Here is a 13,390-nt window from a genome sequence, read left to right as displayed (position 1 = left end):
AGTGTGAACAAAACCTGAAGTTATCCTGATCTCAGACCAGCCCCCGCAGAGTTCTTCTGGTCCCACCTGCCAACCTGCATCTCGGATAGGCTTTTTCCATCAAAATAGACCACCATTTAAAACAAAAATATCTGCCAAGTAGTCTCTGCCAAATCAGCTGTGTTAGAAAAGCTTGGCTAAATCAAAGGTCTCTTGTGTCTTTTATATTTACAGACACAGGAGATATCTCCATAGACATTGTCTTAAGATAAAGTGAACGTGTAAAGTGAAATGTTTTCCGGTGCTCGTTGGGTCGTTCCCTGTGACAGCTGATCAAAGCCCGATCCACGGCCCTCTGGTTTGTGTTGGCCCTCTGAGCGCGGCCCTGATGTTAGCCTGCTGCATATATGCTCATATATTTGCATACATTTAGAAAGCAAAAGTGTTTCCACGTGTGAAGCATGCAGGGCAACGGTGCTGCCGCTCATACAATTAACTTTAATAAAAACAATCTGGTTCTCACTGTGTCCGTGTGTGTGTGTCCGTGTGTGTCCGTGTGTGTGTGTCCGTGTGTGTGTGTCCGTGTGTGTCCGTGTGTGTGTGTCCGTGTGTGTCCGTGTGTGTCCGTGTGTGTGTGTCCGTGTGTGTGTGTGTGTGTGTGTGTGTGTGTGTGTGTGTGTGTGTGTGTGTGTGTGTGTGTGTGTGTGTGTGTGTGTGTGTGTGTGTGTGTGTGTGTGTGTGTGTGTGTGTGTGTTACTTACTACTCAGAATGTGTGTGTATATAAATAAATGGTTAGATGAAGGATGAATAGATATTTGTTCTCAGAGACGGCAGATAATGTGAGCAAGAAGGTAAAGATAACAACACATTTTATGAATTGTATACATTCTTTTGAAAAATAATATACTCTGAATGAATCAGAAAAGCTCTTATCCATGCACTCCCACTCATGCCTGTATCCTGATATGAAAATGATCCAGGAGAGACACAGACAAATGGATTACATTAATGATGCCAAGAATTATTTATTAATAATTTAAATCAAAGTTAAGGAATATTTTACGTAAAGGCTACCCAAATGTATGTTAATCACCAATTCAAATATTGACCTTTGTTTCGTATTTAAATGTATTTCTAGAATAAAAAAAAGACTTTGTGATCTTTTTTTAAGAGTATAAGTGTGTAGTTATTGCACCATAAGGTTTGAGGTATTTTAACAAAAACAATATCATTGGATAACTAATGGTAGAGCTTCTTTTTTTATAAGCCATGATTTCTACCGTTCTGCTTCAACTAACTTAGTTTTCTTGTACCTTTGTATATTTGATATATTAGTATGTATATTGTATATTAGTTGGAATAAATCAAAGAAAGAAGGGTCATCCTCGCTGGTGTCACTTTGACCTCATGTTAACCCAGCGCCCTATAAAGCACAGACAGACGATCACGGTGGGTCTCACCTGAGAGGTGGCCAGCAGGTGGACTGGGCTTGGGGTGGGGGTCTGGCTGAGCTCACAGCTGAGGCCCAGAGAGGTGAGGATCTCTGTCAGGACTTCATAACGCAGAGCATTGCTGACCTTCAGCTCATCAAAACCTTCAGGTGGTACATTCTGGGAGTCAGGAGCAATTTCCAGATGTGCCTGCAGACAGGAAGTAAAAAATGATGCTATGGACAATGCAAGCATACATTTGATCTCTATGCACTTGCAGTTTAGAAATGTCCTCACAATCTGTTTCAAAGTCAGAGCTAACAGCACTCCAAAAAAGTGTTACCCTTACAGCTTAATTCAACATTTTCCCATTTCAAATGAAATACTGGACTGTTGCTCTGAGCAGCTTATGAAGAAGTCAGACCCACATAAATATTCACCAACTGCTAACATTTAGTATGAGTATCACTAAAGTAAGACTTAACTGCAGGCGCAGATCAGATGCATTCTGCCCCTAACACATTTATCATCAGGTGCACTGAAACAGTTCTTACATGCTGCAACCATTCCTCCTGTTTAAACTGGTCATTACGAGGTCCCTTCTTAATGTGATGCTAAGGTTAGTGATGCCGGAAACATCTAAATGACAATATGGACTAGTGCAATATCCACATCGCAGTAATTACAATATTTGGTCAAAATATGTGAAAATATCTAAATGAAGACTTGAGGTGCTGCAGAGAACTCCTGTCCTACAAACAGTTTTCCTTCTACTTAGTCAAAATAAAAAATGTGCTACACATCTTTAAATGTATTTTTCAAGGATTAGATGAATAATGTTTCAAAAATGATCAGTCAAAGTCAGTCAAAATAATCACAATTAGTTATCTTTTCGAAATTGTGCAGCCTTACATTCCACAGTTCTCATTTTGTGCAAATGTATTGCCAGTGTTTAACTGAAGCAAACTATGAGGCTTCAGCTGAGTTAGAAAGATTAAGTGTGTACCTTCCAGACTCTGGAGCACGTCAAACTCAAGGCCCGGGGGCCAAATCCGGCCCTTGGTGGATTTAATTTCTGCCCGCAGGATCATTTTGAATTACTATTAGATCTGGCCCGCCGGTATATTGCACGCACACCTTCACTCCATCCTGAGGGTCTCCTCAGCTCAGAGCCTGAGCCCAAACATTGATGACCTTGCACCCGAGATGAGATGCCAAGTATCTGAACTAGCATCACAGAGCAGCACACTGAGTTTAATGGATGTTTCCTTCTGCACTTTCTTTCTTTGTTGTTTTCTTTGTTGTTTTTATAGGCAATCATTTAAGCTTTGTTAGTTCCAGGTTTAATATGTGCAATAGGTTCATTTCAATAAGTTTCGCAATAAACATTGAACCAGTCCGGCCCTCGACTAGTACCCATCTTTTTCATTTTGGCCCACTGTGTATTTGAGTTTGACACCCCTGCTGTAGAGTCTTTAAAAGTGTGTTTAAAATGTGTAACATCCCTGAACTGCAGCTACGCAAGGAAGAGGAGATTAGTAAGTACATTTCACTCATGTGGGCACCTGACTATCGTTTTCTGAAACAGGCTTGTGAACGCAGCCTTGCCTGAGCTGAAGGTGACCTTCTGTAACCTGACAGGAACCTGGATGTGTCCTCGGAGGGACTGGAGATTTTGACAAAGACAGTTCTGCAAAACTTTTATCACACACTGTGGCCCAATTCCAAACTGACCCCTACACTCTAGATCAGGGATGGGCAACTTTGGTGGTGGGGGCCACATCATTTATGTACTGGCCACCACTAACTAGGGATGCCAGAAACTGACCATGATCAAATTCGAAAATCAGACAGCCCTGGCGAATATTAATCGATTATTACACTTGTAGCCAGTCTCTGCATTCCCCTTATTCCACAATAAGGGGAATGTCAACACAGACACCTGTCAGCCCGCACTCTGCTGTTCCTCAGCGCCGCTCCCCCTCCCTCCCGCTGAAATTATGAATGAAAAGCATAGTAATCATAGATAACACGGCAGGGTCTGTGAACCAGGGGCGGACTGGCCATCGGGACGGTCGGGACGAATCCCGATGGGCCGGTACTGAAGTGGGCCGGTCGGACGATGTGGGCCAGTCGGATAAGTCACTACCCCGCCCCCCCGACAATTTAGTAGCAGTGTTTACTGGCGGCACCGAGGTGGGCCGGTCGAAGAAGTCACTATCACAAATGTTTTATTACGTTGTTTATAAATTAATCTGAGGGCCGCAAAAAGAGGAGGTGGGGGCCGCCATTTGCCCATCCCTGCTCTAGAGGCTGTAGTCCCACTCACAGCTGAATGAGGCCCTTCTTTCAGGTGGAGGGTGTGAATACAGTGGCACGTTTTGGGACAAACTCCCCTCTTTTCAGCAGAAACAGGAACTTGTCATAACCAGGGTTATGAAATATAGAAATGTGGTTCTAATGTTCTTCCACTTCCCTATACTGTGTGTGAATGGGCTGGTACACTTTAGAAACATTGCATACATGTTCAAAGGGGCAACTAACAGATAAGGAAACCGTAACATAAACATTTAAAAACATACTCATCCCTGTTGACTACTACAATCATCACTTTCAATATTGTCCTATGTCTTTACCAGGCTTTGGTAATACCGGAATACATGTAATGAGATACGTAATTAGGGTATAAGAAAAGCTGTATATGTAAAACATATCACAGTGACATAAAAAAGATATAGGCAAATTACTGGTACCTATTATAGAAATGATTATTAATAAGAAGATTACAGTGTTATTTGAGTTAAGAGCAATATATTACGAAGCTGTTGGTGATCTAAACCTAAATACTGTTGAAAGATCATATAGTGTTTGTTGTAAAGGATCAGATGTTATCTCTTCTCTTAGAGCTGTACTGTTCTGTAGGCTAGGTATCTATACGCCCACTGCCTGAATCTGCTTTCTGCTTTTCACCTTCTTTGGTTCATTTGTTCTGTTTTTCATTCAGTAGGGGAACCGATATGTTCATAAAATAGTGTGTGTGAGCTTAACTTATCCCATTTAATCACAAGTTTAAAATACTAGTATTACAACTTGTAATACTTGTATTTTGTAAGGGAGGTGTACTTGTAATAAACACATTCATGAAACTTGTGAGGGAAATAAGAGGTGTTTTACTTTTTTATAACATCTCACCTTAGTTTTTAGGATTTCTGAATTATTAGATTCATTTAGATTTATTTTTACACTTAACTTGGTAATGGGACCCATTTGCATAATGTTCCTCTTTTTCTTTTCACACTAAGGTTTCCAACAACGTCAGCCCTATATATATTTTTACAACTCATTAGTATATTAACGCAATACATTTTAAAAGTACCCCTCCCCTGGTCCTTACCTGACAGAGGACAGCTTCTCCACCATCTCCTCCGTGGGTTACCCTGACAACAACCATATCCCTCTGATGGGGGCTGTCTCCTTTCAGCTCCCCCCACAGCTCCACCTCACCCCCTCCCTGAGTGTCCCTGATGTAGACCTTCTCGCTGGCCAGCACGCTGAGCTGCAGCTCCGTGCTGTCCTCCCGGGTGAAGCTCAGCCTGCTCACCTGCCCCCGCCGCCTCTCCCGGGCCTCCAGACACAGGCCTGCAGGGCACAGGGTGGAGGCCAGACCCAACACCCTGCCCCCCTGGCTCAGGTAGGTGAGAAAACGGGTCTGAAGCTGGGGGGTGAGAGTTTCCTCCTCGGCCAGAACCAGGAGCCTGGTATTCTCCAGCCAGGGGTCGCTCAGAGCCTGCTGCGGTTGGAGGGGATATATTATGTTGTTTTCCATGTCTATACACTCTGATATCAGCTGGCGCACGGCTTCATAGCGCTTTTGGCAACCCCCCGTGTACAGCAGGAGATTTGGAGGTTTGCTTTTAGAGTCACTCAGCCCAGAAAATCTTCCATCGGGCTCCACATCATCCAAAGTCTCATCTCCACTCCCGAGCCCGCCTGAGTCATCATCAGGAAGGTCTGGAATGTTCTCAGCTGAGGCGTATTTGACAGAGAGGATGGTGCTGTTCTCCAGCTCCAAACACTCGTGGCAGCTGGACAGATGGAGGTGGTGTTTGTGGCCCTCCATGTGGAGATAATTCCCCAGGGAGCGGTCCTCCTGGTCACAGACGACTCCCAGGTCCTTGCTCCCTCTGAGCGGCTCCGACCCTCGGCGCTCCTCCAGCCTCCTCTTCACCTCCGGGGTGAGGAGCAGGCTGCCTTTAGGGCACTGGAGGAGCTGGTGGTCTGACGGGGGACGACGCTCAGCAGCACCCCCTCCAGTGTGGGTGAAAGTCTCAGTCTTTGGACACTGCTTCTCCAACAGTTCACTGAGAGTGGATTCTTGGAGCAGGACAGCTGTGGGAAGGTTACAGATATGTCAGTGAAATGTGGTGACTCGTATGGTGACTTTACACAACCTTTACATGCTACAAATAATAAATAATTAGGTATACATATTGTACTCACACTCTACCTCAATGCATTACAATCTGAAACTACTTTGCATAATATTGAATGTATCTTTTAGTAATAGTAGGTTAGTCCATTATAGTGTGTTCTGACTTAAACTGTATATTTTTATATTGTGTCATTACTGTACATTATATTATATTTTCTGTTTCTTTAATCATGTGTACGCCTTGTTTACAAAACAAGTTCCCAACTGAGGATCAATAAAGTACATCTAATATAATATTTAAATAGATGTTTTGGGCCAAATAGGTGCTCTACCCTAACAAGAGTAAGTAACTGCAATATATAATTTGACCACATTTTCTAGCTTCTACCACAATCAATTCGACATGTTACACTTCATTTATTTAATAAACACTGCTGCTGCTACTTTTCTAACCAAATGAGTACTTTGTAAATTGTAATAACTGTTCATTTCACATTTGAAATATTATGGGCATTCCCTTTATTCCATTTTCTTTTTGGTCTCTATCCTTACTTTTGCTATGACAATGTAAATGTCCCCTCTGTGGGACGAATAAAGGAATTCTGATGAAGGTAAATGTGAAATGGAACTGAGTTTACATACGGATTATCTTGGAAGGCTTAAGCCCATTGTCCAGCTGAAGGCGGTCTTCAATGAAAGCCACTCCCAGACGACTGAAGTTATCCACGCTGGCCTGGGCCACCGCTCTGAAGGGCTGCCCAGGGCTGCAGGCCAGAGGGCGGCAGTAGTCAGACCACTTCAGCACCTACACACACACACACACACACACACACACACACACACACACACACACACACATTCGTTTTGAGCTTAAACTCATATTGATTGTTTCATTGGAATGGAATCATCTAAGTAGTATAATCATAAAGCAGCATCAAGGCGTAAACACAAATGTATACACAGATTAAAGCAGCAGGCAGCCACCTAAAGGCTTGGACGGTTAAGCCTTTGTTAATGCAAAGCAAACACAAACAACACAGGGCAAGAACAACATTCAAGCAGTGTGTGGACGAGCAGTAAAAGCGGACAGATGAGGAGAAAGAGAGAAGGAAAGAAAGAGAAAGAATTGAGGCGATATGGGGTGCATTACAAAGAGAAAAGCCTTGCAGGAAAGTGCAACAAAATGCTGCAAAATGTGTATGCTCACAAGCAAATGACAGGGTCTATGGTTCATACAACATTTTAAAACAAAACTGACATGCTAGAAGAACCACTCTCATCATGTCATAACAACACAGCTACCCCTCACTAGTTCAGTTGGTGGTCTAAAACCTAATAAATGACATCATGCGCTGTCGAAAACAAAAAAAGATATTCCACTTGCATAAAAAGGGAGGAGAAAGATCACTGTCCTGAGTGAAGGTATGGATCATGTCTTGGACTAGATTCCGAGGCTTAATTATTATCCTAGTCCTGAACTGCCTTCTCTTTTAAATTACATATTTGTCAGGTTTGACTGTAGATGCAAATATGGAGGCCATGTTCATATGTGGAGCTGCGGCAAGCGGTACCGCAACATCAGGGCAAAGACCAATAGGCTCAGGGACAGTTTTATCCCACAGGCCATAGGACTGCTCAACTCCAGAGCTTGCACTATTTTGTAAAAGTATCTGTTTCATGTCTTTTATGTATTTGTATTGCATTGTTGAGGAACCTGTGACCCAGGTTTTTCATGACATTGTTTATGACATTAAACCTTTGAAGTCTTGAAGTCTTGAAATGTAAATGACTATGTTGGCTAACACAGTCACTGATAATGCTAAGCATATCATTTTGCGTTACTGTTGATTCTGAAATACTGTAAGAATGTTGGACGTTTTTAGCTACTGGAAGACACAACAAGCACTCGCAATAAATCTATCCCAGCGTTAGAGTCTGCAAGCATCAGCAGCTTCTGATTTTTTACATACGCAGTTCAACTATAGAAAGAACAAAACATTTATATAACAAATAAAATGAAACATTTACAATAATAAAATTGGGTGTTGCGTTAATCAGGGCAAAATATCTCTGCTTAAAGCCAGCTTTTCTGAATTTATGATTGTTTTGGGGAAATGACATGTTAAGCAAGGTGTGGTGCCTACTTTCTGATTGGATGTGTGAGGAGAATGGTAGCCCACTCTGTGTCCTGTCGCCTCTATGATGAATGAAATATTCTCTATGCGTGGACCACAAACCAGAGAGGAGCCCAACAGCACGGTCCATTTGCTGAGGTCATCACATGCCTGCGGACAATACAGACAGCACAGAAGAGAACAAAGAACAATACAAGGCTGTTACACATCCGTTAGTAGTTAGTGACACAAGTCATCAAAGTCATCAAGCAAGTTGTGAAGAAACTATAAGGCAGTTAGAGTGACACCATGACAAACAAGCTGCAACGTTTTCAATAAGAAGACACAGGCTCAAAATCTTAATAGTGTTTCAAGTGACTGAAGTCTCACACAAGTAGGTCAAGTCTCACACAAAAATGAAGGCCTCCCGACTCAACTGAACAAATTGATTCAGCTCCACTGTCACAAAGACAGATACAGGAAATCATTCCTAACAGCAATAACTACAACACCTCGCCTCAATTTCATTTAAATGTATTTTAAAAAACTGCAACTTGCACACTTGGATAATGTTTAATAGCCTTTGTTTAAATATTTTTGTTGTAAAGTAGGGCCTAGTGAAGGTGTATTTGCAGTCTATTTTAGTGAAATGCATCTTTCATTATCTTTCTAATAATTTCCAAAAGTGGGATCAATAAATATATAATCTAATCAAATCAAACCTGACTGAGATTGGAGCATAAACCTCTAATGTCAATCTTTGATTATAGGACTATAGGTATACAAATATGTTTGTTTTTACCAATCAAACACTGCTGATTTGGTTTTAGTTTGTAAGTGAATCAATCCTCTTAGTTTAAGATAAGATTCACTTTATTGATCCCAATTTGAGAAATGTTTTCGTCACAGACAGCAGCATGTAAACAAGGAATTGCACATAATGTGAAAATGAACAAGAGTAGAACAATTAAATAAACATTAACATAAAATAGAATATTACAATTAAATAATATTACTATATATTGACACTAATATATATATATATATATATTATATATATATCTATTATATATATCTGTAGACCATCTGTCAAAATACACACTACGGGTATGAAGGGCCAATTTACAGCTACACTTGAGTGTATTAGGGGGATTTTTTTATGCCAATAGGTTTATGTAAAAGTCAAGTTTTTTATTCCAGGACTTTTATGAATATCATAACATTTATTTTGTATTTTACTGAATACAAATATCTGAGTGCTTCCTGCTTCTGGTGCTAAATGAGAAATGTAAACAGACTGTGGGTCTGTGGCAGGCCCAGGATCAGTCACCACACACTGTTTACATCAGGTCATTCAGCGCTAGCTCCAGTATCCAACCTGAGGCTCCGTGACATAGACGGCCCTGTCCCCCAGCTGGAGGAAGACGTTGTCCTCGGGAGGAGGCGGGCTGGGTGCTTCGGTCGGAGAAGCTGCTGAGGCCGGGCTGGAGCACAGTCTGAAGCCGAAGCTGAAGCTGCTGCTGTTCAGTCTGCACAGGCTGTTGCGGATGAGCACCGAGTAGCACTTGTTAAAGCGCACCCACAGATAGACGTAGCACAGCGTTATTAACATTTTATCCAGTGTTCACGAAAGGGGCCATGGTGGCCGTACTTCTCGCCATGGAACTTGACCTTGTTCACAGCAGAGTAGACCAAACACTACTGTAGAACCCGGCTGTCAAGCTAACTGCTAATGTATTCGTCCTGTTTAAAGGCGGGTAGCAACAACAAGCGTTAAGGCTCGTTACCGCCCCCTATACTGGAGTGTGGGAAGTTCTGACGAAAAGATTTAGGCTATCTGCCTTCCTTTTTGGAAGGCAGATAGCCTAAATCTTCTTTTTACCTTTTTGGACCACAAGTACATTTTGTCAAAAACTGTACTACTTGAGTACAATTTTGAGGTACTAGGTAGTTTTCTATGTAATGCTATTTTGTAATTCTACTTCACTACAATCCAGAGGTAAATATCGTACTTTTCCATACACTACATTTATTAAGTAGCCTATCTTTGGGTATTTTGCAGATTTGGATTAATGATGTGAAATATAATAAACACTTAATTAAGACTTTAGTTACACCTGGAGTAAATTCACAAGCTGCACCTTTAGCAGCTTTGATAACATTTGAATTCATCAATAAGTTTAGTTTTTACATGAAACATTTATTAAACGAAAAATCAAACTGACAAAACGTACACGGACCCAACTGTCATCTATTAACTGACGCACATTCATAACGGGCACACAGGTAGGAGATGGTGTAATTGATATGCACTATATCATGTTACATATAAATATGACCAACACCATAGACTGCACACTCACATATTTGCTCTGTATTAACCGCAACCCACACTGTACACATGATCCACGACTGAACACTATCTATCCACATCATAGACTGATCCACACTTGCAGTGGAGGTGCCTGTCGCTGTATATCAGGTGTTATGCCGTAGGTCAGGGATGGGCAACTTTGATGGTGGTGGGGGCCACATCATTGATGTACTGGCCACCAGGGGGCCGCAGATTCACTTGGAACACACACACACACAAATTCCATGTGTTGTATGTAATTATTAGCAAATATACTAAGTCTGACATCTTCATTGACAATTTACAATCAAAGGGAACATCCCCCAAAAATGGGAACATCCTCTAATAAGCTCACTAAACAAATATCAGTTCACAGACATTTTATTTCATTTTTACAAGTGGCATGTTTGTATTGAACAGTGGAATAAAACTATTGGAAAGCACGGAAAATGTGTGTGTATTGAGATTAACCATTAGATGACATACACATGAAGTCATGAACACTAACCCAGACATTAGTTGTCTAACTTGAACCTAAGACACTTGTAGCCAGTCTCTGCATTCCCCTTATTCCACAATAAGGGGAACGTCAACACAGACACCTGTCAGCCCGCACTCTGCTGTTCCTCAGCGCCGCTCCCCCTCCCTCCCGCTGAAATTATGAATGAAAAGCATAGTAATCATAGATAACACGGCAGGGTCCGTGCAGTTTGTTTTCATCTGATTTCAAATAAACAAAGTCTTGGTTTTAAGAATATTAAACTTGTTTCGCCAAATTGAGATGATAAAAACAACTTTTAAGCTTGTTAAGCTTGTTAAGCTTTAAGCACAATTACAAGAGGCAATTTAACGTCACAGCAGGCATAACAACAGCCGGTGTTTCTTGTGAGGGTTTCCCCGGGAAACAAACACAATACACACAAATGCGTCACAGATTATTTTTTGCGGTATTTGAAATCATCTACGCAGCTCGCGACGTAACTAGGAGTCTAGTGGACAGTATCAGTACTACAAGTGAACAAAAAAAATATTTAAATTTTTATTTTATTTTTTTAATTACGTTGTTTATAAATTAATCTGAGGGCCGCAAAAAGAGGAGGTGGGGGCCGCATGCGGCCCGCGGTCCACCATTTGCCCATCCCTGCGCGTAGGTTGAAGCCTTGCCGTGGATTGAAGCCCTGTTCGCGGGGACGCGCAAAGGTGACGTCATCGCCTGTATTGAGCTTTCGCCGTTTTCTATGCTTTTTTCACCCTTTTGAGTGATATATCAGATTAAACAGCAAACGGCTGAATAAATAATGTCCATACAATTGCGAGGAGGCTCGTTTTAAGGACACGTTTTTCAGATCTGTCACAATCTTCGTATTGGAATAAACTTACGTTTTTGAGTGTATACTCTGATATATTCCTCCTTCCTACAGAACAGACAATGACAGGATAATATGTGATTTGTCAGTATAGTCCTATTTCTTAAAACCTTCTCTGTTGTTTAAGTGTCTGATAACCACGAATAGTAAGCAATGATATAACAGTAATGATATCACATATATGATCATGTCAGACACTGTGTTATTTTCAATTAAGCCTAAAAGATAATGTGTTCAAACTGGCTTCACTCACTTGAATTGCTCCTTTGAATATCATTTTTATATATTCCTACTCAACACATGTTTGTATTGTAAGGCCACTATTTTTTTTAATTGTATTTTAAAGTGACATTGAATGCTTTGAAAGGTGCCCTAAAATAAAGTGTATTATTGATCTTATATCTGTGCCTCTATTACATTACATTTCATTTTCTATCACACTATTAATGTTCCTTATTTTAGACTAGGTTAATCCTGGTGTCAATAGGGAAGATCTGCACTGTTCTCTAACATGTTCAGAGCAGGTATTTTTCCTGCTGGATTTGGAACCCCCCCTATATCTTTCTCCAGGATAGTCACAGACTCACCAAAATCACACTGGTGCTTGCTGTCCCCTTCTAGTTTATGCTCACCAAAGCATTTTACTCTGGGCCTAGCAGGAACAAAACTAAAGAGGGGCTTCCAAATCCGGCAGCACCAACACCTGATCTGCCGGATTTTGAAGCCCCTCTTTAGTTTTTCACCTGCAAGGCCCAGAGTAAAATGCTTTTGTGAGCACAAACTAGAGGGGGACAGCAAGCACCAGTGTGATTTTGGTGACATTGTGACTATCCTGGCCAAAATTACAGGGGGCGCTTCAAAATCCGGCAGCTCTAACAACTGCACTGCCGGATATGGAACCTCCTCTTTAGTTTTTCACCTGCAGGGCCCAGAGTAAAATGCTTTTGTGAGCACAAACTAGAGGGGAACAGCAAGCACCAGTGTGATTTTGGTGAGTCTGTGACTATCCTGGAGAAAGATATAGGGGGGGTTCCAAATCCGGCAGCACCAACACCTGATCTGCCGGATTTTCAAGCCCCTCTTTAGTTTTTCACCTGCTGGGCCCAGAGTGAAATGCTTTGGTGAGCATAAACTAGAGGGGAACAGGCAACACCAGTGTGATTTTGGTGACATTGTGACTATCCTGGCCAAAATTACAGGGGGCGCTTCAAAATCCGGCAGCTCTAGCAACTGCACTGCCGGATATGGAAGCCCCTCTTTAGTTTTTGACTTGCTGGGCCCAGAGTGAAATGCTTTTGTGAGCACAAACTAGAGGGGAACAGCAAGCACCAGTGTGATTTTGGTGAAGTTGTGACTGTCCTGGACAAAGTTGTAGGGGGGGGGGAGAAATACCTGCTCTGCTGAACATGTTATAGAGAACAGTGCAGATCTAAAATAAGGAACATTAATAGTGTGATATAGGCACAGATATAAGATCAATAATACACAATAATATATTTTAGGGCACCTTTCAAAGCATTCAATGTCACCTTAAAATACAATTAAAAATAAAATATGAGTGGCATTACAATACAAACATGTGTTTAGTAGGAAACCACAGAGAGAAATTACATTCAAAGGAGCAATTAAAGCGAGTGAAGCCAGTTTGAACACATTATCTTTTAGGCTTGAAAATAACACAGTGTCTGACATATGTTATATCATTACTGTCATA

At 41.5% G+C, this 13,390-nt stretch overlaps 1 protein-coding gene across 2 annotated transcripts in view; it reads right to left on the bottom strand.

Annotated features, from left to right (window-relative positions):
- The window catches only part of hlcs (holocarboxylase synthetase (biotin-(proprionyl-CoA-carboxylase (ATP-hydrolysing)) ligase)), a 40,451-nt gene extending 30,738 nt beyond the window's left edge, over positions 1-9,713 (bottom strand). Inside the window, exons 1-5 of one of the 2 annotated variants that reach the window (XM_034226750.1) lie at positions 9,335-9,713; positions 7,987-8,127; positions 6,485-6,647; positions 4,805-5,799; positions 1,441-1,620 (exon numbers count right to left, since the gene is read on the bottom strand). In XM_034226750.1, the coding sequence (XP_034082641.1) occupies positions 1,441-1,620; positions 4,805-5,799; positions 6,485-6,647; positions 7,987-8,127; positions 9,335-9,568 (1,713 nt within the window). In that variant the 5' untranslated portion in view covers positions 9,569-9,713. The remainder of the gene's footprint in view (positions 1-1,440; positions 1,621-4,804; positions 5,800-6,484; positions 6,648-7,986; positions 8,128-9,334) is intronic. The other variant, XM_034226751.1, reaches the window with a different exon arrangement.
- Between the last annotated feature and the right edge of the window lie 3,677 nt (positions 9,714-13,390).

This window comes from Gymnodraco acuticeps, unplaced genomic scaffold (genome assembly GCF_902827175.1).
Source record: "Gymnodraco acuticeps unplaced genomic scaffold, fGymAcu1.1, whole genome shotgun sequence".
NCBI classification, from domain to species: Eukaryota; Metazoa; Chordata; class Actinopteri; order Perciformes; family Bathydraconidae; genus Gymnodraco; species Gymnodraco acuticeps.
This window is presented reverse-complemented; position numbering and strand designations above follow the sequence as displayed.